This window comes from Hippocampus comes, unplaced genomic scaffold (genome assembly GCF_001891065.2).
Source record: "Hippocampus comes isolate QL1 unplaced genomic scaffold, H_comes_QL1_v1.1 scaffold244, whole genome shotgun sequence".
In the NCBI taxonomy this organism is placed as follows: Eukaryota; Metazoa; Chordata; class Actinopteri; order Syngnathiformes; family Syngnathidae; genus Hippocampus; species Hippocampus comes.
The window spans coordinates 488235-512692 of NW_017805495.1; the positions used below are offsets into that span (position 1 = coordinate 488235).

The following is a 24458-nucleotide window of genomic DNA, read 5'->3' on the forward strand; positions in this document are numbered from 1 at the left end:
CAGCCGTAAGGTCGCCTCTGCGAGTGGACTGGATGCTGTGGAGGGCGAGGACAAAGTCGGATTAAGCAACGGACGCCCGAATTTGGCATCCCCTCCTCCTCCTCCTCCTCTTCATCCTCCTCCTCCTCTCCTCCATGTGGATGGGAGAGACACAGATTGATGAAGAGCGATAGAGCACGCGCAAGAGAGGGAAAGCGGGGGGACTGCAGTACACGCAGGGTCTGGATGAATAACCATGGCAACAGCAACAGCGGCAGCAGCAGCAGTAGCGGTGCGAGCGGAGATATAAACATTGCACAGGAGCGCATCCATCCGCATTAACTCACGAGATCATCTCATTTCCTGCATCACTGCTAAGGTAACGATGCCGGACTTTGCTCTGTCTGCATTCGGTTGTGTGCGTGCATCTGGGTCGCTCCGTGCGCGTTCGGACGGTACAGAGCAGACATCCCCGCAAGGCAGGCTGCATGAGAGACGGAAGGTCTGATTATAGACAATGATTCCAGATGACTAATACTGTACATCACTGGAAGCTATTTCTGGCCGAAGCTAACGAAGCTTGTCGATGTAATGTGTGCAACTTTCCGCATCTTTTACTCAAATGCATCACTGTTGAGTTAACTAGAAGTCAAGTCATGAAAGTAGAAGACCTCCACCAAAGCCTGACGATGCTCAGTTAGTTGTGATTCGCCGGTGCTACTGTAACTGCAATTTCTTATTAAGTCCTGTAAAAGTGGAAAAAAGAGAGGTCCTCAGCAAAATACATGTCCTTTCTCAGCAGTTTGCCTGATGTTAAGCAAAGTTTTTGTCAAAACTGGGCAAGTGTCAGTGCGAACAAACATCACATATTGGCACAATGCACCACAATTCCCATACAACCTTCCTCAATATGACGATAAAATAAATGACATATTTTTGGGAAATATGCAATTCAAATGGATTCTTCCTCCAAGTGTACCCGAAGTTTGGTTAAAATAGCGTACTCTTCAAATATGCCCAAACTAGAACACAGAAAACAAGGGAGGGACTATAGTTACTCGGGCCAAAGCCTTGTCTAATGGACAAAACGCGCTTTGATGCCATCTTGTGGCATCTATAAGCACCTGCAAGCCATTTTTGTGTGGTTATCAGTTTTCGCTATTCACCAGAGGATCACTGTCCAGCACATGACTGAATTATTTCATTTTTGACCCATGGCTCACCAACACATTTATTTAAATGGTCATGCTGTCATCATGCTAATGGAGGAAATTAAATTTCAACGAGACATCATGACACTATGTTCTTTGTCAATGAATGAAATAACGAAAGGATGACCAGAGTTATAATGCCGTATAAAATGACTGCAAGTCCTATTATTTTTGCACAGATGCCACAGTTCCAAACATCAACGGTCTGAGAATATAGGGGACTGTAATCACAATGAGGTAACGTGTTGCATTCATTTGTGCGGCCTCTTCTGTGACTTCTGCTGCTGGGATTGCAACAGCAGAGCAGGAGAGCAGAAGATCACGTCGGTGCCTTGCAACAGGCAGAGAACAAATAGTCGCTGTCATGCCTATCTTAGCGCATGACAGATGGAATGGCGCGCCGACAAGTTTGCAACGAGGCGGCTGACTACAAGCTGTGAGTGTAAGGTCGAGAAAACGGTTCACGTTATGACGTCCCTTTGCCCACTAAAGGATCGATTTGCTTGGTGTTGGCCGTGACATGTTCAGGCACTCACTGCATTGTAATGTCATAACGGCTAAGAACTTAATACGCCACCGTCGAGCTTGTGGGTGGGGGGTTCAGCAAAGATTATGACATCACATGATTTCTGGCTCAGTGTTTTCCTGCCAAGGACACATTGTCCCCTCTTTTAGTTTCTGGGAAGTGCATGGCTTTGTTCAGGTGGGTAGAGCAGCTGTTGTGTTCGCGTGGCACAAAGGCAATACAATTGTTCAAAATGTAAGCTTGCGGTTTAAAAAAAACAAACAAAAAAAAGCTTTAAACAGGGTCTGCAGTGTCCTCTAGTATAATTATACCACAATGACCTCAACCCAAAACTATTTAGTTCATAGCCAGAAGCATTTTAATCACGATTTCGGGGCGAGGACAAAGTCGGATTAAGCAACGGACGCCCGAATTTGGCATCCCCTCCTCCTCCTCCTCCTCTTCATCCTCCTCCTCCTCTCCTCCATGTGGATGGGAGAGACACAGATTGATGAAGAGCGATAGAGCACGCGCAAGAGAGGGAAAGCGGGGGGACTGCAGTACACGCAGGGTCTGGATGAATAACCATGGCAACAGCAACAGCGGCAGCAGCAGCAGTAGCGGTGCGAGCGGAGATATAAACATTGCACAGGAGCGCATCCATCCGCATTAACTCACGAGATCATCTCATTTCCTGCATCACTGCTAAGGTAACGATGCCGGACTTTGCTCTGTCTGCATTCGGTTGTGTGCGTGCATCTGGGTCGCTCCGTGCGCGTTCGGACGGTACAGAGCAGACATCCCCGCAAGGCAGGCTGCATGAGAGACGGAAGGTCTGATTATAGACAATGATTCCAGATGACTAATACTGTACATCACTGGAAGCTATTTCTGGCCGAAGCTAACGAAGCTTGTCGATGTAATGTGTGCAACTTTCCGCATCTTTTACTCAAATGCATCACTGTTGAGTTAACTAGAAGTCAAGTCATGAAAGTAGAAGACCTCCACCAAAGCCTGACGATGCTCAGTTAGTTGTGATTCGCCGGTGCTACTGTAACTGCAATTTCTTATTAAGTCCTGTAAAAGTGGAAAAAAGAGAGGTCCTCAGCAAAATACATGTCCTTTCTCAGCAGTTTGCCTGATGTTAAGCAAAGTTTTTGTCAAAACTGGGCAAGTGTCAGTGCGAACAAACATCACATATTGGCACAATGCACCACAATTCCCATACAACCTTCCTCAATATGACGATAAAATAAATGACATATTTTTGGGAAATATGCAATTCAAATGGATTCTTCCTCCAAGTGTACCCGAAGTTTGGTTAAAATAGCGTACTCTTCAAATATGCCCAAACTAGAACACAGAAAACAAGGGAGGGACTATAGTTACTCGGGCCAAAGCCTTGTCTAATGGACAAAACGCGCTTTGATGCCATCTTGTGGCATCTATAAGCACCTGCAAGCCATTTTTGTGTGGTTATCAGTTTTCGCTATTCACCAGAGGATCACTGTCCAGCACATGACTGAATTATTTCATTTTTGACCCATGGCTCACCAACACATTTATTTAAATGGTCATGCTGTCATCATGCTAATGGAGGAAATTAAATTTCAACGAGACATCATGACACTATGTTCTTTGTCAATGAATGAAATAACGAAAGGATGACCAGAGTTATAATGCCGTATAAAATGACTGCAAGTCCTATTATTTTTGCACAGATGCCACAGTTCCAAACATCAACGGTCTGAGAATATAGGGGACTGTAATCACAATGAGGTAACGTGTTGCATTCATTTGTGCGGCCTCTTCTGTGACTTCTGCTGCTGGGATTGCAACAGCAGAGCAGGAGAGCAGAAGATCACGTCGGTGCCTTGCAACAGGCAGAGAACAAATAGTCGCTGTCATGCCTATCTTAGCGCATGACAGATGGAATGGCGCGCCGACAAGTTTGCAACGAGGCGGCTGACTACAAGCTGTGAGTGTAAGGTCGAGAAAACGGTTCACGTTATGACGTCCCTTTGCCCACTAAAGGATCGATTTGCTTGGTGTTGGCCGTGACATGTTCAGGCACTCACTGCATTGTAATGTCATAACGGCTAAGAACTTAATACGCCACCGTCGAGCTTGTGGGTGGGGGGTTCAGCAAAGATTATGACATCACATGATTTCTGGCTCAGTGTTTTCCTGCCAAGGACACATTGTCCCCTCTTTTAGTTTCTGGGAAGTGCATGGCTTTGTTCAGGTGGGTAGAGCAGCTGTTGTGTTCGCGTGGCACAAAGGCAATACAATTGTTCAAAATGTAAGCTTGCGGTTTAAAAAAAACAAACAAAAAAAAGCTTTAAACAGGGTCTGCAGTGTCCTCTAGTATAATTATACCACAATGACCTCAACCCAAAACTATTTAGTTCATAGCCAGAAGCATTTTAATCACGATTTCGGTGTAATCATGCAAAAATGATCAAACCACATGAGAAGTCAAGACTTTCCAGTCACTTTTGCATTGTTGCATAAAATTAATACCCGCAAACTAGGCAAACTAATATCCACGTGGACTTTTAAAGTCGTTTTGGAATATTGGTATTTGATTTGTTTTTGTGTCACAATGTAAAGAAACACAAAAGAAATGTGACTGTACGCTGTTATCTAATCTGCTTCACACCAAAATAATACCTGTCATGTTGAAACAAGAAACACTTTAAAGTGCAGTTTTTTTTTCTTTTCTTAAGAAGATACATTTACAGCCCACAAATAACACAAGGAGATATTTTCTTGCTCCAGTCATCAACAAAGGCATCACAGGCCAGCGCGGGTGAATGAACGGCAGTCGCAGGCCTTTCTTGTTGTCAGCGTGGGCACTTTGCTGACATAATTAACTTATTATACATTTTCAAGCTGAACCTAATAATAAAGTCAGTGTTGTAGTCTGCCTGTGTGTTATGTAACCGGCACATGACAAAGATAGATTGTTTTGGGGGGGAAGACCGTGTTAAGTCTTCTTTGGCAGTACACAATGTGCACTCTACTGCTCCCTGCCCACCGAACACATTTCTGGAGAAGAGGCAGCAAAATGAATGGAAACGATGGAGAAAGGAAGGAATAAGCCAACACCGGCAAAGTACAGTATTTTTATCTTTGTCTTTGAACGCAGCGCTTCTGTTCTTTGGCGCCGCAAGTGTCCGCCGTCGTGCAGGCAAGTGCAGACTCAGCAAAATGAGAGAAAGCAGTTGCCATGATCGAATCGATTAGGTTTCGATGCATTCAATTCATTTAGTTTCTCGGTGATTCCAAAATTGTCCGTTTTTGGAGAGCGCACCCACCTTGCCTCACTGCTGCCCTGCACTTTGGGTCCTCAATCACACTTGTCCTTGACACACTTAATGCTAAGCATTGTCCATCTCTTAAGTGGCAGCAGAGTTTATTTGCTTCGATGCGTTTTAGCGGTGCCCTGGAGAATATAAATCCATGTCTCTGTTTTAATCCAAATGGGTTCCGGATGTTGTGGGTTAAACAGAAAACAAACATGCTTTGTTTGTGCCAGTTAGGCCCTCAGGCTGTCTGTGATAGTGTGCGGATTTCGGCTGTGATTTGTCAGGGCGCTAATTTTGAAAGCTGTAGAGCAGGGGTGTCAAACATACGGCCCGCGGGCCGGAACCTGCCCCCAAGGAGGTTCGATCAGGCCCGCAGGATCATTTAAAAGTGGAAAAAACTGCATAAAAGACACGGAATGTATATTTTTAGTAAGGTGCAATTCATGGAGTATCCGGTAGGAGATATACTGTTTTGATCAGAGACATATCATTTTGGTTAGTTATAGCAGAGTATGGTATCATTTTAATGGTCCGGCCCACTTGGCATCTACCGAGGCCGTACGTGGCCCACAATGTGAAATGAGTTTGACACCCCTGCTACAGAGAGAACATTGCAAAAGGCAATGTATGGATACAAAGCTTTTTTATTTTGGTCATTGTGAAACACAGCCCAACACTGGATAGCCCAATCCCAATAGAAACGTTATGTTATGGTAGAACTGAAATGTTTTGTGCAAGGGATTTTTTTTTTTTTTTTAAATTTCCTGTATGTTCTATTTTAACAGGTGATGACTGGGATGATATCATGTCTGAAGTACAGGGAACATTGGAGTTTTCCGTAGAGTTGCACAAGTTTCATAACGTGGATCTTTTCCAGAGAGGGTAAGGAATGTTGTACCCCAACCTATAGCCGACTGAGCGCGAAGGTTCGTACATTAGATTGACTACCCGCACATCGCAGTACGGTGGTGCAGAAGTAAAATCATCTTCGTTCAGCGTTGCAGTTACGGCTGTGATTGTCATTAACGAATGGCTATCACCGATAACTGACCCACGGTGTGAACTTTAAAATCCAATTTGTCTGCAAATGAAAATGTCAAAACCTTTCACCTCTCTCAATGCTGACGCCCAATTACTGCACATATTAGGTATGAGATTGAAGCCTTGTCACGTATCTTAAACCTTAGCTGGGGGCGGGGCAAATCAAATTGCAGTCAAATCATGAAACGGGGAAAATGTAATTCTACTAATCCTTTCAGCTGACTGTAAGAATTCTCATGATGACAATGTTTAACAGATGCCATGCTTTTTGAAGATAAAGAGAGCATAACGCAAACGCGTGCCATAATTAAATCTGAACGTCAGGATGGCTGAGGAATACTAATAGCATTTGGCCCACACAGTAATGCCGTTGCTAAAACCAATCTTCATCCTGATCTGAAGGTCTGCTGCACCAGCCAACGTACACTGGCCGATTTAAATGTTCTGATGAAGTTCGAATGGAAGCGAGGCAATCGCAATTCACGTCACATTCATATTATGACTGCTGCGCTGTGCGATGTCATTTAGTATGAATCTGTCCTTTGCCTCCAAGCGGTTTCCTAATTATGTCATTGACAAAATGTGAATATACTTGCGGCAATTCATACAGTCACCGAAAGAGGATGGATACGAAATTCCCCCGTACGATTTGTATCTCACTGTCAAACCATCAACTCGTATTGACCCATGTCACGCCATCACCGTCTATTATGTGTCCGTTGACCCATTTAAAGCTTTTTTTTTTTTTTTCTATGCATGTCTCTGTCAAAGCTTTCATCTTTGGAAATGTCACGAAAGCAATGAGGCGACACTTATCGTAACTGCCACAATTTGCTCTCCCTAATTGCACAACGTATCCCCAGAGAGCCGAGACTTTCCTTTTGCGTAACGCGGCATCGATTTGATCTGCTCCTGCTGCTGTTTTTGAATTCCCATCATCTGGAGTGCCATGTAAATAAAGCATCTTGAACCCCTTTAAACTGACATTAACATGTTTGGGTTGAACATGAGTTTCTTTTTTTAATCACATGTTTTTTATGGTTAGTGTTAGTATTTATGCATGCTTTTTAATTCCATGAAATTGTTGTCACATTTGTCTAATTCCGCTCCATCAGGTTCTACCAGGTACGAACAGGGTTGAAGGTCTCCCCTCGGGTGCTCCACAGATTAATAGTGACAACGCAAGATAATGCAGGTGAGTACCAGTGATTGAGGATCACATCTTTCGACATCACCAGGAATTTTCTGATTTGTACCGGCATAATCCTTAACCTGCTATTTTGGTTATCTCTTATCAGAACCACATAGAGCTCAGCATATTTCTGCAGCAATCAAAGCGCTTTCAAGTAGTTTCTGAAGCCGTGTGACGACTTTCTCCTCTGCACAATCTACATTTTGCAAATCTGAAATACAATCATGTGCGCTCAATTTACATCCTTGACATCTTGCTTTCTCTTTCTTGCTGAACCTTCCCGAGCCTTACAATCCGCTTCTCCAGCAATCCAGGAAACCAATTCACTGCCAATAATGATTCACAGTAATAACGGTTATTTTTAGCTTCTTCGAACTGGCGTGTGCGTGTGCGTGTGCGTGTGCGTGTGTGAGGGACTGCAAATGTGTGGATTATGAGGACCTGGTTCTTAAAAAAGTCATTGTTCCTTAGAGGACACTTTTTATTGCAAGCCTTTTTGAGGATATTGATGTTAGAATTTAGTGTGCTGAAGCAGTGTGTGTGTGTGGCGGGTTCGGGGGTCACGGCGGTTATGACTTTGATTCATCTTAATCCTGGTGAGATGACAGGAAAAGGGAGTCACAAATACCACTGGTGAGACGCGATTTTCTTCCCTCATTAGTTTATGGTTTGAGTGGGATTATAAAGAGGACATAAATCCTAAATAGTGCTTTTGCCTCAGAGTGTAAATTACTGAACATTCGTTTCAAGGAGACTAATGCATTTCTTTCAATAAGGTCAATATCTGAGGTATCTAAGTCTGTGACATGCTTTATTTAAAGTGGACCTTGCTGAAATGAGCCTGCTTTGTGGGAGTGTTTTTGTGTCCTGGAAATGAGCCACTATGAATACAAAGTATGACGAGCATTACCATGGCGACCTGGGGGCTGTGCTCAGGTGTGACTACTTGTTGAGATCCCGAGTCTAAAAGTGAGCCAACATAAAGACAGTATATAGACTGTGTTTTCATTTATGTAGGCAGTACTTCATTTGTCTATAAGGGTCCTATGTCCCGTGGTGTTCCGAATGCCTTCGCCTCGATCAAAACCCACCACCTGTGCCCTGACTTCGACCTATTTTTAGCTGCTCAAATTTGGCAGTCTGCTTTCTGTCATCCAAATTTTCAGGTGCGCTGGGGGTGTGTAATAAAACACGCATAACTACATTTGTCCTTAATGAAACTAATGTGCCAGTTTTTACACCAAGTGCACGTGTGCCTGTCTATGAAAAGAGGGCCCTGAGTGCGGAGATCTACCGTCGGTATGTGGTGCATGCAGTAGACACATCTGCAAATATAAAAATAATTTGCCCGTATAATCTTGAAAACTAAATTAATGAGATAAAAAATCTACATGATATGGTACAATTGTACAGTATCTACATTTTACAAAATGTAAGCATTCACCAGAAAGGCATCACAAAAATGAAAAGATAATTTACACATTGAGGTCCAAATTTGCCTCACTCCAATTTTGATTTGTCATTTTATAAACAAGTAATACATTCACCGCCTGTTTTATAAAGTAAAAGTGCACACTTTTATCCATTTTGAGATCTAAGTCTGCCACACAAGGTCATGAATTAAACCCGTTCACCTCGTGGGCGGGCTGATGGCGGCGCAGAAGCGGCAACAGGAAATAATCCTTTACTGTGATCTCTCTCGCGCTCTCAAAGTGCACGCTTGACATTTGAGTTATTGGGCCCTAGACAAGCTCATCGTGTGTATGGCGGATTGCGCCAAACACTCAACTGAAGCATTTCATGATGGCCATTCGCTCGCAATAACATCATCATTTTCAAGGCGAGATGTCATAGTATCATGAAGAGCAATTGTATTCTGAGATTTTGTGGGTTTTATTGATAGGATGGACACACGCACACACGAATATACACACACTGTGATACACAGCAGATGTAGCATACCGAAGGCGATAAGCAGATTATTTCTGGCACAGAATCGCTGTGACTAAAGCTTCGGGGCATTTCAGCAAGTTTTAAAGGGCAGGATGCGATCACGCCCCAAAACGTGTACAGACGGAAGCGTCTCATTATGCACTAAGTGTTTGATGTGTGAATGGTGCACGTTTCACTTCCGTGCTGCGGAGTCAGTCTAGTCAAAATATAGTCGTACACAACAAAATGTAAATATATAAAATCGTAAACTATTTCTATTTGTGATGTGTCATTATTCAGTTTAAACAGCAGATTAAAGCGTTCTTGAAGGATTATGAAAGTCTCATTTTGGGAATTTAAGATTTATGAAGGATCTGTTGACATTATTTGACACGGCAGCACACTGGGCACGATAGTCTCCTTCTGACGTCCAACAAGTCTTTGGCAAGAGTCGCGCTCGCACGCACCCAGCCGTTCGGTTTGGGGCTGTTTAATGCGACAGGGAGCCACAGCATTATCAGGAGGGAAGCCCCGTGGAGAGGGGCAGACTATAAAGACCAAAACAGGCACACCGTCTCTGCGGGGACATTTCAAAAGCCTCGCAGCTGGACAGCGGCGCAGTTTTTTGTTTTTGCACAACTGCTGTTTTGTTTCTTGCACCTTTTAAAAAGCCTGTCATTCATCTGCTTCAGGTCTGCAGTGTGTATATACCCTGTTTTTTTTTTTTGTTTTTTTTTAACAGATATGTCAACAAAATATATAGCGATAAATACATGCGAAGCTTTAGCTGGAGCCCAGTACAAGTAATGCATCAGAAACTCCACTCATGTAGTCGTATTTATATTTTGATGTACTTATTTAAGCATCATTCGGTCCTTTGAAAGGGGCCAGTGGAGATAAAAAAAAAGCATTCACACCCCTGTTTAAATGCCAGGCTCGTGTGATAGTAAAACGTGAGACCGAGATGAGTCATTTCAAAACATGTCCTTCCGTTTATCATGTGACCTACAACCCGTACAACTCAATTCACACTAACACTGACTGCTGAAGAAGTTGAAAGTCAACTTAATGGTGGAAAAAGTAAATGATTGGGGGGGGGGAAAGTGTTTGCAGGGGTGTGTAGACTTTAAAAAAAAAGTAATTATTTTGTCCTGCCTGTGGTGTTGCTTGCACCAACGTATCCACATTATGATTAGTTGCCGTGTTAGTAGAGTATAAACAGGCCAACAAACAACTCTGATTTTAACATGAATGGTAACGTAATATAAAATGTTAAGATAACACAATTGTTGTGTCACAAGTTATGACAAATGCACGCCAGTCACAACATCCTCTGACTGTTGAAGTCCACAGTCTGATGAATTTATCAATTCAAATGATCGCCACACATTCAATGGGACTCCATTTGCATTTCTGCAGCTCAACCTTGTCATGTTCAGTGAACGAGGGGTTGCCTGCGCCGGTTGTAATGTATGTCGTCTTGTCGCGCAGCAGGCGAATGCAGCTTCAGCTCCCCGGGGGTGTACGACGGCACCGTGTTCAGCCGCATATTTCAGATCCTTTACCGGAATGAGGATATCACCGTCAACGACAGCATGCTCTTCAAAGTGCATCTGCTGCTGGATGGAGAGAGGGTGAGTCAAACATGACATCTTGTGCACGCACATACACGGGCACATATTTGTCTCCTGTCCAGGTTCGTTCCGTCCGTGACTGACTTTTGGGGATGGCACACAAAAAGAAATGTTACGAAAGTGGTTTACCGTTGACGGCTTCAGCTATTAATGAGCTGAATTTAGCCAGGGTTGTTAGTGGAAAGTAGGCATAATTGCGCATAGGTGTGAATGAATTAGTTTGGCGTTGTCATCCTCTGAAACTGCAGCCCTTGAGTTGAAAACATTATTTTGTGCACCTGCTTCGGTTCCCCATCAAACCTTTTTACTGTGATTCATGTTGCCGCAGAGCCGCATTTTCAACTTTTAATACTGTGCATCATTCATTTCCTTGCGCGCGTCATTTAGCGTTCTGCGTCAGCGTGGGTGTGACTCACGCAAACCCCTATTAGCAGCAGGAATGTACAGATTGTAACTAGTAATTTTTTTTTCCAATAAGTACGGTACATGTTGTTCCTAAAAATGAGTGTAGCAGTTGAATTTCAAATGCTGGGATGTGCAGAATATAAATCCGCATAAAAGTCGACTTTTTATGCAAGACAGAGGAGCGTAAAGACATGTCGGGTGTCAGCGGCGAGCTCTCCCAAAGGCTCTTGGCTCATTAACCTTCCGGAGGTTATCTGTTGCTCGTACCCAGCGATGGCACAGACAAAAATAGCCACTCGCTTCCCCCCCCTCGTCGCGTACGCGCGATTCGTGCCGGATCGATGGCGCCGTCGATGCGCACGACCAAAGATGGCTGTGTTTACTGTTGTGTGGGAGGCAGCGGGGTTGCACTCTGATCGCCGTGAATCTATTAACACGCCTGCTTCATTTTCAACCTTCAAAAGACTCCCAGCAGTCCCATCTGCTTCTCTTTCGTGCCGTTTTGTTTTTGTCCTATGCTGGGCACCTTTGATTTTATGGCACGTGAATTCACTTACTTTGCATAAGATTAGAAGACACGCAGGACGTCACTTAGGCAAGGCAGCTTTATCAAGCACATTTCATATACAAGGTCACTTCATGTGATTCACATCCTTAAAAATACATTTAAAAGCATTTACAAACAAACGAAGCTAAGACATTCACAAGGGAGAAAGTTAGCAGTTATTTCCTTGAAGAAATTAATTGGACTTGAATTTCATCAGCTCCGGTTACAAATAAGGTGGAATCCAGATGCTGCATGAATGCGCCGTCTTCAGAACGTCGCAATTTCCCATGGGATGGTTGCTCATGTCTTGGCAGTGGTCTGCTCGCTCTGAGTGTTCTTGTCTTTGCAGCTGGGGGAGGCTCTCAGCGAGGTGGACTTCCAGCTGAAGCTGGATCTTCACTTCACTGACAACGAGCAGCAGTAGGTGTCATACCTGTTTTGGGGACAATGGGAAAACATCAACAACTCGCGCGGAACCGTTAAGAGTCACACACGTCTCATCATTGATGGCCTAATTTCCCAGGTTGGCCGACATCGTCTCGGTCCCGTTGATCAGCAGCCGCACCCTCAATCTCCACTTCCACCCGCAGAGAGGCTTGCATCATCATGTTCCCGTCATGTTCGACTACTTCCACCTGTCCGTCATTTCCGTCTCCGTCCACGCCTCACTGGTTGCCTTACATCAGCCGCTGATCAGGTAAGAGTAAAAGAGGCCCGTTCCGCATTGGCGTGGCTGCAAAACGGCGCAAAGCGCGGCGGCTCTTTCGATGTGGTCTTCTCGTATGGGCCTAATTCACCAAGTTACTGCATAATATCAGGAGGCGATCAAAGTTCGCAGTTAGCAGAATATATATATATTTTTTTTCTGTATTTGAGCATGTGTCCTCTCCGTACAGCTTTGCTGACACAGGAAAGGGCTCCTGGCTGGGAAAAGGTTCACTGGAGAGCACCGGTGACCAAGCGGCCGTCTCTGTGGAAAACCTCGTCTTTGGAGCAGGGTACTGCAAGCCCGTCATCTCGGAGGTATGGCTCGGGAAGTGCAGTCCAAGATAACATTCATCCCCCGTTGACGTAGGGAGGTTCTTCCGGCTTGCCGACGCCACGTGGCGATGGCGGTGTGATCTGTTTGGAGACGGCAGACTTGACGGATTAGGATGTCATTTGCGCGGGGCCGCCATAACGATGCATTAAGGCTCTGCCGCATTGGAATTAGAGATCTTGGATGAGTGTCATCATCGCAATTGGTCACTTAAGGCTCCAAAACCAGACGCCAACGCAGATTTCAGGGCTTAAAAACAAACTCTGATGATGAGTGGAACAAATGGACCTCTAAATATCTGCTCTGAAGATGGTACATTGATACATTATCCATCTGGCGTTACTTGCATTACCGAGAGCATTAACGTGAAGGTTTTCCGTTCCTCGCGATGGTTCAGCAAAGCTAGCGGAATTATAGTCATCTTGCCGGGTCCGTACGCGGAGTTGCTGCTGGCTAGCTTTGCACTCTGCTCAGTAGCTTGCATGCTTCCTTTCTGTTGTCTCCCGCAGGTTATTTTGACGCGAACGTTGCACGGCGCGTGTCAAAGTGCCGCTTTACATTCGACCGTTTCATCGGTGGTATTTTGTCATTGCAAATTAAGACACCGCAGAACCTGTTCTTTCCACAAAGGTGAATCCTTCGGTCCATTCGTCCTGAAGTCCACCATACTCGTCATCTTTTTTTCTTTTCGCCATCTTATTCGTTTAGGATTAGCTTTGAGCTAATGACCGAGCGGGCTGATTCAAAAGGGGGCGTTTACCTGTTTCCCCAGCAACGGCCTACGTAAGCCAGTATCATCCAATTCAAATTTCTCCTGCCGCCAACTGCAGCCCTGAACAGAATGTGAGCAGTGAAAATTTTGTTTTATCTGCGAGCCAGATGCAATCATCAAAAGAGCCATACATGGCTCGTGAGCCATAGGTTCCCGACCCCTGCTTTAGATGTCACAATCTCCATTGTAAATCTTAATGAGCGCCCCATTCGCCGCCTCTTGCTTTTCTTCCCACCCCTGCCTGGCCCCTTTTAATAAGCTCTGGCTCTGGACCAGGACCAGGAGGAGGGGGACGGGTGGCGGCGCGATGTCTTCTTTTGATCCCAGTAATGAGTTGTGCTCACAAGCGCCACGTATCACGTAGCTGCAGGTGAAAAGCTTGCGACTCGCTCAGTTTTATTTCGTGAGATTTTTTTTTTCTTTTTTTTTAACTGAGCTCTCGTCAGCTTGTGTGAAATACAGTCACTATTTTAAAAGATGAAATGTCAGTGTTTTGGTGGAAGGGCAGCTTCCTACTTGGGATCCAGTAGGTTTTTGTGTGTTTCCTTCATTGACGATGTAGAAAATTCATAGTCAGCGGCTGATTAATTGATACGCATACATGACATTATTGCACATTTGGAGTTCTCTACAAGTTTAAAAAAAAAAAAAACAACAGCTTTTTGGAATAATAGCGAAAAATAGTTTTTCCTATAGCGACCAGTTCAAACAAACCCATAGCTAGTTTTTCACCTGTCACTCGAAAGCCTCGCGGGCTGTTCATAGAAAAAGAGAATTCTGAAAGTAAACATACAGGTGTTCCTTTCTGGTTTTCTTATCCCGCACTGCTGCAATTACAGAGCTCACACGCGTATGATGATAGGCCCAGAGTCTGAACTTGCCTGGGGTAAATTATAGTATGTCCGCCGATACTCCAGGCATGAGCCGTTGTTGTTATTATTATTATATATATATTTTTTTAAGCAGGAGAGCAAACATTCTTACCATAACTGTGTTAAACGGGGAGATTTTATGGACAACTAACTGCTTTCTAAAAAGCCCAGGTGTGCAGGGCCTGTCCTACCCATCAAGTATGAATTTACACAACCAAGAAAGATTTTTGAGCTGCCAGCAGTCAGAAAATGACATTTGTTTTTTTGCCCCCGTGTTTGCGCTGCGTTGTTTTCGTGGTTATACGAGAGCAAAACCTGCTTTGGCACATGCCACAGTTGAGCAGTGGCGAAAGTTTGCACTAATTCTTGATCTTTGTTTCAGTTATTCAGACACCATTTCAAGAATGAAAAGGAAGCATGACGTGTCTCTTTTCTGGCCATTCTTTAGTTGTGAAAATCAAGGTCAAGAACAAGGTCACCTTTCATCCCGCTGCTCTTTCATGAACATGTCGATGTGCCTTTGCGCTTCCCGGCAAGCCGCGTTGAAGGGCCGTTTTTATTTTTCCTCCCATCTTATTTGATCGTCCAATTAACTTGACTTTGCCAACTTTTAAACGCAAGGTCAGCAGCTGGCCATCACAACTGTTTCCGTGGCGGCTATAAAGTTCAAGTATGTGTACATGGCGGTTATGAAGGTGTAGGGCCTTTTTCGGAGAGGCTGACCGCTGACCTACATCGTGGCTGACATTTCCCTACTTGGCACTTCCCCCCCCCAGGGGAGCTTTTATGTGCCGAGCGAGGACTGCCTGCAAAGAGCGCACACTTGGCACAGAAGACTGTGTCGCCTCCTGCTGTCCGCCCGCGGTGGTCTTAGCCGCTACTGCGCCGCGCTGATGAAAGAAGTCCCGCAGCTACAGCAGATGCCGGTGGACGCGGGTGAGCAAAGTCCCACAAACAAACGGATCATCTAAATCGCAGCGTTTTGCTCAAATTTGTCTTTGCCGTGTGTAACTGCGGCATGTGATCAATCACGTATTGAGTCAACACTAACTTCTACTTTTCCACTCTGCACTGCTCGCTCTAATCGCAGAGGTCCTGCCCGTCGAAGAGATTCTAAATCAGCTCGCGATAGAGTTACAGGTACGCATGTTAAAAACACACCACACTAATGCTTTAGGGGGCCAAAAAAAAAAAAAGTTGATCAGAATCCGTGGACATTAAATGGTTGTGTGAATGGTTATATACCATGTTTAGTTTTTTTTCAGCAAAACTGTATGATGCACTCGTTCGTTTCTTTCAGCAGCTTCCAAATTAAAAGCAAAGTCTGTAGGCCTGAATAAAAATATATCTGGAAAAAAAGATTGATGAGCTTGACGCACGGTCGAAAAGATATATTAGTGTGTCTGCTCTACTCGCCTCTGCTTCAGCAATTAGAATCATTTCCCGAAAGACCGAAAAGGGGGAGATCCCGCTTTCGAGCTCCATGAAACACATCAGACAGTCTTGAGAAATACGCCAGCCACGCCATGAACACACACATGCACATACACGAGACTAAAGCGGCCCCGCCCTCTGTTGTCCACGCCAGCTGCAGGAGGGCCGCGAGAAGGTGGCCGAGCAGATCAGCAGGGACGTGGGCCACCTCTGCACGCAGCTGACCGCCCTCTGGCGTTGCTTCCTGGAGGCGGCCGCGCTCAACCCCCACGTCCTGTCCTACGTGGCTCAGGAGCACCACACTCTCAGGGTGAGAGCCGCCAAGACAGGATTCTTATTATTCGTTTTTTTGTTTTTTTTGTCGATATATTTGAGTTTTTATTGTCGTCTCTCCTTTGCTCATTTTTATTTTGGTTTGTTTTTCAACATTTTTATTTGTGTCATCCTATGATCGTGCCAAGTGCTGTTCGTTCCACAAATAGAAACAGAAACGTAATAGACTTGCGCGCCTTCAATCTCGTTTTGTCGACAACCACTCTGTCTCCCGCGTAATCAGCGGCCCATTTAAAACCAATACAAAAGCTCGTTCGCTGTGTCTCTCCGCGGGGCGATTTTCAGTTTGTTGCATTTGTCGGGAAGTAATGAACATGTTTGCCTTGGTTTGAAAGTTACCCCGTGGTGGCGGGATGCTGGCAAGCCTTCACTCGTCGGTGGATTTTCAATTAGCGCATATTCTGTAATTATTTGGCGGGGAGGTGTAAAAATACACCAGGAATCTTGTCCCGCTGGCGATTTGTTGTCATCGTGCCTGAGTTTGGACTACGGAGCATGACTAAATTAAAGGAGGACAAAGGCGATGAGCAGCCCCGAATGAAAAGAAGACTTTTGAAAGGTTTCCGTTTGTGCTTTTAATAGCAGCTCGCGACGTTTTAACCGCAGTCCGAGCCTCACGATGTGTTTCGTTTCCCGAAGGTGAGGAGGTTTTCAGAGGCGTACTTTTTCACAGAGCACCCCAAAGAGACATCGCTTCTATTTCAAGAGGATCTGTAAGTATCGGAACAAGATAAAACACATTTGGACGAAGCGCTTCTTGAAAATCGTGATCTTTACGCTGAAGGATCAGCAGACAGGGCCAGATTGCAGCAGAAGTACGGTCTTCGGACTACTTGGCCAAAATGCCTCCTTTACCCGTCGAGTGCCTGGACATTGATGGCGACTGGAACAGCCTTCCCATCATCTTTGAGGACCGATATGTGGAGTTTTCTGCAAAAGGTCAATCCAACGTGTTTTGTGATGCGGTACGTTTGGAGGCAAGAGTATTTGCTCTGAAACTGTCACGCCTTTGTCTTTCCAGAGCGGGTAGCGCATGCGCCGGTTCTTGCGACGTCCGACGATCGGACCGACGCGGGGGCTGTCGTCGTGGCTCACCCAAGTGGTCCGAGGGCCAAATGCTTTGAAGTATCCCAGGATGCTTCGGATAGCGACGACTGCATGGATTTGACCACCTATGTGTCGCTCATCGGAAAGCGGAGCAACCGCAGACGTTCTCGGGACGCTCTTCCGATGGAGGAAAGAGCAGAGCGACCGGCGGCGGATCCGCAGGAATCAAAGGACATCTCATCAGTCGAGGAAAGTTCAGGCCTGGGAAAATCTGCGGATCTTGTCGCTTGTCAAACAGAAGAAGCCCTCAGGAATGGGAACGTGCATCTTATTCCGGAAGATTGCATCCATCGTTTTGATGCCTCAAAGGACAACAGTAGCCAAAAGAGTGACGACAACGACTTTGAGATGTCTGTGCCATTAACTCAGTTCGCGGATTATGAAAGTGAGGATGCTCCAGTCGGCACCCCCGCGGTGTCCGCACATTCTGTTTCATCGTCCTCTCTCGGCGGTCTCCGAAAGGAGTTGCCCCCTCGAGGAGGTCCGGTCATCTCGAAGATGATCAAGCGCTCATCCTCGGTCATTTCGGACTCGGGTATCGAGAGCGAGCCCAGCTCTGTGGCGTGGCCTGTTGAAATGGTCCTGCGGGCTAAACCCGCTTTGGACTTCTCCAGCGAACGGGAGATCCCGCGGCAGAAAGTGTCTCGCCACCCGGTCCTTCGCGGCTCTTTGGAGGGCCTGCAGATGGAGAGCAACGGTAGCATTCCAAGCGGAGGTATTCAGGCCTCCTTGACGTCCATAAGTTCCCTGCCTTACGAGGACGAACGGGAGCAGAGCCACGGCGGCAAACTGACCAAATCCATGTCCGCACCGCAGATCAGTAGCCCGGACGACAACGAGGAAGACCGCGCGCCTCTAATTCAAGAGGCGCACGCCTCGAGTGGTTTAATGCCACACCCACGTTCCGATCAAGCCCATTTTTCTTTGACCTCGGAGCGGTCGGAATCCTCCATTTTAGACACAAGTTCGATGACAAACAACAGTACCGAAGGCACCGTCGGTTCTGAAACGTCGAATCATCGGCAAAACGTTATTGAGATCGACAAATCCAGCTCGGCGCCAAGTTGCGAGTCTGTGGCGGGCCCTCAGGTTAAGGAGAGTCCTGTTACGGACTGCCATGGCCAGTATGTAAATCATCACATCGGCGGGGTAAGTGCCTCTGTGGAGGATGTGCAGCTCGCAGCTTTGGAAGCACTTCCCCGCAGGAGTGAGCACGAGCCAAGTGCTCATAAAAGCGCAACGGACCGGCAGAGTGGCATCAATGTCGATGAGAACCAAAGTCTCCACCAGACTGAATTTCGTAACCAGGAGTCCAGAACACTTCCGCCATCTTCGGAAGGCTGCGACCTCACGAGGGTGACAAGCCATGAGATCACCACACACGGTGACCACAACGGGACGTCAGCCAATGAGAACGGAGTGGCAGGTGACCCGACGAAACCCTCCAAGGTGCCCAACTCGGGCTTGGCCTTCGTCAATAAGAAAATGGTGGAGGTGGTGAACATGTCGGTGTCCTGCGCGCCCACCTGTCTGCCCTTCTCCTCTGCTCTAAGAGACTCTCCGTCCATGAGCGGCATGTCCGCCCGCCTGACGACCTCGCCCATTACCAACCAGCCGCTGGGCTCGTTTGGCATCATCTCCTCAACGTTAGCCAACCCTTTTGGCGTGGACCAGGAGGTCAACGAACGCATGCTGAGGTTTGTTTTTCCACGCGTGAATACACTCACTGGCCACGTTCACTATCAGGAACGCCACACCAAGCGCCGCATCTAACGTTCTGTCCGTTTTCTTTAAATACTGTCAAAGTACCATATTGGCCCAAATATAAGACGGCCCTGATTATAAGACTCAAGTTTGAAAAAAGACTTTTTGAACACCAAATTAATTTTTATACAGAAAATAATTACAGTACATCTGAAACAAATGATTATAACAATATATTTGAGAGAAGAAGCATGTTATTTTGCCTCATTCAAATCTAAAGTGCAATCACATTCGTAAATGAATGGCTTCCGGTTTTTGAAATGTAAATGACGTCATAACTTCTCCTCAGCTGCCGGTTAACCTGGCCGATCTTCGACCCACTTTTCTCCAGATTGTCACTACGTTTCTCCATTTTTTGTTATCTCTTCTATTATTTTCTTCTCTTTTCCTATTTTTTATTTTTCTTCTTCGTGCTACCGCTATTTTTATTTTTATTCTTCGTGGCAGGGGTCCACTTTGGCCTGGGGAGTCAAGTTCAGCATTCGCTTCATTGATATCTGGCGCCATCTAGCGTCGTGAATGGGTATAACGTCTATACCCCGAATATAAGACGACCCCCACCTTTTCAGTCTTATTTCAATGCAAAAAACACTGTCTTATATTCGGGCCAATACGGTACGTCATGTCTGAGTACCTTGCTTCACCAGGAGGATCAAAATATATCAGAAAAGTGTATGAAGATTGCAGTACTAATCATACAAATACCGTTCCTACTTACAATTACGATTATTATTCTTTTCCAGAGCTTTGTAATGCATCCTTTTTATGAGTTACATGATTTGCTTGTCTGCACATGTCCAGTTTCTTTAAAGCCAAAGAGGAGCTGTTTAAAGGCATGAGCTTCCTGGGCGGCCTTTACAGCGACCTGCCCCTGCTGGCATCTGACTTGCCCTACTTCCCGCCCGAGGAGGACGACGAGGAGTTTGACGACGGCATACACCTCGTGGTGTGTGTGCACGGGCTGGATGGTGAGATTTACGAGGAGGCGGCCGCTTTCATTCCCGCTTGTCAAAATGACCGCTTCAGACATTGTAAGATTTAATTTGATTTTTTTTTTTTTTTCTTCTTCCAGGAAACAGCGCAGACCTTCGCCTGGTGAAGACGTTCATCGAGTTAGGCCTGCCAGGATCCCGGCTGGACTTCCTCATGTCTGAAAGAAACCAGGTATTTTTTTGTATTGTAAAACAAAACATTAAAAGCAATTCATTCAAATCTTATTTTTGGTGCTTTTTTTTTTTTTTTTTTTTAAATTCTTTGCAGGCTGACACGTTTGCTGATTTTGACACCATGACGGACAGATTGCTGGATGAGATCATTCAGCACATCCAGTTGTACAATCTCACCATAGGCAGGATCAGGTCAGTTTTCACCGAATGAAAGGACACCGGCCACAATATTCGGTTCACCTTCCCGACACTTATTGAGATAATGTAAAGCGAAGTACTGATTTCGTATGATAACACAACTATGTGGTGAGAAAACCATTCTCCTTCCTCATAGTCACACTGTACTGTACTTCCTCCTAATGTCAATAGAGGGCAGCAGAGACAGTAAAAATCTATTTGGACGGTCAGCCCCCCCCCATAATTTACTGTCACTGGCCAACTCCAAATTGATAAGTGACTCAGAATGGATGAAAAGCTTTTTATCATTCATACTCAAAATGTTTCCAAAGAATCGTTGTTTGACTGTAGCCTTAATGTCGCGACGGGTTGCCTGGTTCCCGTGAAATGAAACTATTCATCTTCCCGCTTAATTGCCCTCCAAATGCCAGGGAGGAAGAGTTCCCACTCAACTTTCTTCGCTCGCGCTGCGCTCTCTGGAGAGTCGAGCGCATGTCAGGCAACAAGCGTTGTCGAAGGTTTTGGGGTGCATTTGCAGCAACGGCGGAGTAATTCAGCGAGGTGACTCGGCGTAGTCGCATCGACTGCAATTAATTCTACCCACAATGTCCTCTACGCGAGCGTCATTAAATTGTCTTTGCGGTCGTGCGAACATTGAACGAGCTAATGAAGTTTCTTTAATGAGACGCTTCGTAACCGCAAGCGTTCTATAATAAAATATTGTTTTGTTTTGTTTTTTCTGGCGCCGACAGCTTCATCGGACATTCTCTGGGGAACGTCATTATCCGCTCGGTGCTGACGAGGCCTCGCTTCCGCTGCTATCTGCCCAGACTGCACACGTTCCTCTCGCTGTCCGGCCCGCACTTGGGGACGCTGTACAACAACAGCGCGCTGGTCAGCACAGGTGAGGCAGAGAGCCCTTTTTTTTTTTTTTTTTTTTGGAGCTCTTCCAGCTCATCAGCAATTAAGTGGTCACACTGAAAAACACGCCGATGATACAGCAATAGATTTGAGTTTGTGTCAGCTATAGAGAATAATAAAGCAACTCTGCCCACTCTTTGCTGTTGACAAAGTGTTATCGAGCTTCAAAAACACGACCGATATGTTAAATTGTTAAAAATATGAAAGAGAGAGAGAGACCCACATGGCTGCGTGATTCCGAGGTCACCAAATTTAGACCTATTTATTTATTTTTCTCAAATCTGCCAGCATACAACCTGGATAGGATTTGTTTGTCGTGCTTGGAGCCGATGATCAAAAAACGGAACAAAATTTGGCTACTTATAAAGACGACGTTCAAAATGGGCCAAGCTCTCCCCTTGCTTTAAGAATAGAGTTAGGTCCGTAATTGTGTCTAATTATAATTAAAAATCATGATCCTCAGAAGTAAATGATCAAAAAAAAAAAGTCTTCTGGTAATTATCGAGACTTTCCGAGCCTTTCAGTGAACACCGCAAATGCTCTACATGTACCCTGCGCGTGAACATTTTGTGCTCTCGACAACAATTATCAAACTAATATCCGTGCGCCTCGGTTTTTGAGGCAAAGTTTCACAGGATTGTATGTTTGTGGTTACGAAGGTCTGTGGTTAATGCAGAAGCTGAAGAAATCGGGATCCTTGCTGCAGCTCACCTTCAGAGACAACACGGATCCGCGGAAAACCTTCCTTTATCTCCTGAGTCAGAAACCCGGTAGGAAAACTTGCCGAAACGGCCTCATTCAAATGTCGACTTTTCAATCGGCCCGTTTTTGTGTCATGTTTCTGAGTGGCCTCCCCGCTGTGTCAGTGAGCGCGACAACCCGGCGCTTTGTCACGCAGGCTTGGATGACGATCATCGCGGAAATGCTTTTTGTCAAACCCACACAGAGCAAGAGTGCGCAAGTCTGACACCCCGTCAGCGAAAACGCAGCCGAGTGCGCTTTTAAAAGCGCTCGCTGACAGCGGACCCAAAAGAAAAACTGTTTTATTTTGTCTCTCGCCTGTCATTGCACTTTGGGATTGCGCTTTTGCCATTTCGAGTAAAATGACTCCCCCGCCCTCTTTCTCACGCACGTACGCACGCCTTGCGGTCTCTTTCAACTCCTTTTGTTTTATTTCCGTTAGGGCTGCAGTTCTTCAAGAATGTGGTGCTGGTGGCGTCGCCCCAGGACCGTTACGTTCCTTTCCACTCTGCCCGAATCGAGATGTGCAAAACCGCTCTCAAAGACAAAACCACAGGTAGACGATCTCGATCTCCCGGCCACAGAACATGAGCTGTGTCCAATTCTGCCAAGGACACCATCATGAAAACATGAGTAAAAGCTCGTCAGATTATCCAGTGCGCAGATAAATGAATGAAATGATGGAATACTGTAATTGGGAACCAAATCACTTTCACGTGACCCGTCTGAATAATTTACCGAGGGTCCGACGAGAGAGCTCATTTTTATTAGGCCATTTCATATATTTGCCGGAATAAAATTGCGATAACTGATCAGCAGAGTATTTCTTGAATAATACAATAATGCTTGTAACAATAAAGATGAATTACAGGCAATTTTTTTTTTCATCACTTTAGTATTTGCTTTTATGGAAGGCTTTGAATGTCATTATTTTTGTCTTACGTTGTAGTGTTAATGTGAAAAATTAATCGGGTCGGGTCCCTCAATTTCTTCCCCACCAGGCCCCGTCTACACGGAGATGATCAACAACCTGCTGCAGCCTCTCGTAGAGGCCAAAGACTGCCGGTTAATCCGTCAGAACGTTTTCCACGCTCTGCCCAACACGGCCAACACGCTGATCGGCCGAGCCGCCCACATCGCCGTCCTGGACTCCGAACTTTTCCTCGAGAAGTTCTTCTTGGTGGCGGGACTTGACTACTTCAAATGACGGTGCTTTGGTCTCTTTTTACCACCAACGTGTATGAATATACTGGACTCTTCTGTGTAGATAGCCTTGTCAGGAACTGTTTCAAGCGCTCACCCAGTGTGAGTGTGACTCGTAGCCATGCCAATTGTAACATAAATATGGACCATCTATCCTGCATAGATGCTTGCCTTATCACTAACCTCTCAGCCGCAACACTTCACACGTGCTAACTGTTTCTTCTTGTCGGAGGAATTTGACGGGCGCGGACCGATTCGTCGCCATCCGAGTAGCCTTCGTGAAGTACGCGCGCACAATGTGTCGGCGTCAAAAGAAACTCGATAAGAAACTCGGCAAGAACGCTGGAAGTTGTTTTTCCACATTTTGTCCTACTCTCCCGTTCCGTGGCGCAAATCATACTTCTTTGTGTCAATCACAAGTGCGGCTATTAGGGTGGAGAGCAACAATGTTTCGTCCCGGGTTTGCGTCGGATATTAGGAATGTCGTTTGACGACTGCGTTGCTTTTCGTTTCATTTGTTTTTAAATCGGATGACATTTTAGAGTACTCTAAAGCGCATGTCATATTTACAGATCATTCTTGATCCTATTTCAGAATTTAAAATGGATTTCAAATTTCCAGGACTGGCGTCATAAACATGAATATTTCACAGTTGACTTTAACGTACGTACGGCGATACACTACCAAGAACACAGCTAAATCAAAATATTATCAATGTACCTAACAATGAAACTTTATGAAATTAATGGATAGAGTTTAGCAAGTATCATTATGTCCTTAACCTGTGTGCGCGTGTGTGCAATACTACCTAAAATATTTTTTAATAGGCGATACACTGTAAACTTATGTATAGATCCAATTCTGATGCATTAAATAGGCAGTATAAGAAAAAAAAAACATTTGCACGACGTATTCACAAAGATGTGCTTTGGTATGAATGAACTCAAGCCCAATCTTAAATAATTAAAAAAAAAAAAATTGGTATGGATGAACTCAAGCCCAATCTTAAAAAAAAAAAAAAAAAAAAAAAAAGGCCACACCCCGTAAAATCTCAAGAGCGGAAGCTGTTGTAGCACCAAATATAAATTTCTCCATTTATTGCGCGTCTTGTCCTGAGTTTCACTTTGTTGACGTTTCCACGCCACATTTGGATCAGCGCTTATGATAGTCAA

The 24458-nt window shown here is 45.3% G+C and overlaps 1 protein-coding gene across 1 annotated transcript; it reads left to right on the forward strand.

The window, feature by feature from the left end:
• Positions 1 to 3403: 3403 nt before the first annotated feature.
• Positions 3404 to 23591, forward strand: fam135b (family with sequence similarity 135 member B). The gene is made up of 20 exons (XM_019876254.1): positions 3404 to 3673; positions 5792 to 5888; positions 7163 to 7242; positions 10663 to 10805; positions 12107 to 12177; positions 12281 to 12454; positions 12654 to 12780; positions 15217 to 15376; positions 15531 to 15580; positions 16029 to 16184; positions 16847 to 16920; positions 16992 to 17146; positions 17229 to 19011; positions 19880 to 20046; positions 20151 to 20242; positions 20339 to 20436; positions 21174 to 21325; positions 22002 to 22112; positions 22526 to 22639; positions 23085 to 23591. Exons 1-20 carry the CDS (start codon positions 3625 to 3627, stop codon positions 23288 to 23290), a joined length of 4059 nt encoding a protein of 1352 aa, XP_019731813.1. The 5' UTR covers positions 3404 to 3624; the 3' UTR covers positions 23291 to 23591.
• Positions 23592 to 24458: the final 867 nt, after the last annotated feature.

What these genes read in the sequence shown, in the direction of transcription:
- fam135b (XM_019876254.1), top strand. Translation starts at nt 3,625, where the DNA reads ATGGAATGGCGCGCCGACAAGTTTGCAACGAGGCGGCTGACTACAAGC. An exon ending in TTCACTGACAACGAGCAGCA is followed by an intron (nt 12,178 to 12,280) that starts GTAGGTGTCATA and finishes CTAATTTCCCAG; the next exon opens with GTTGGCCGACATCGTCTCGG. An exon ending in GTCAACGAACGCATGCTGAG is followed by an intron (nt 19,012 to 19,879) that starts GTTTGTTTTTCC and finishes GCACATGTCCAG; the next exon opens with TTTCTTTAAAGCCAAAGAGG.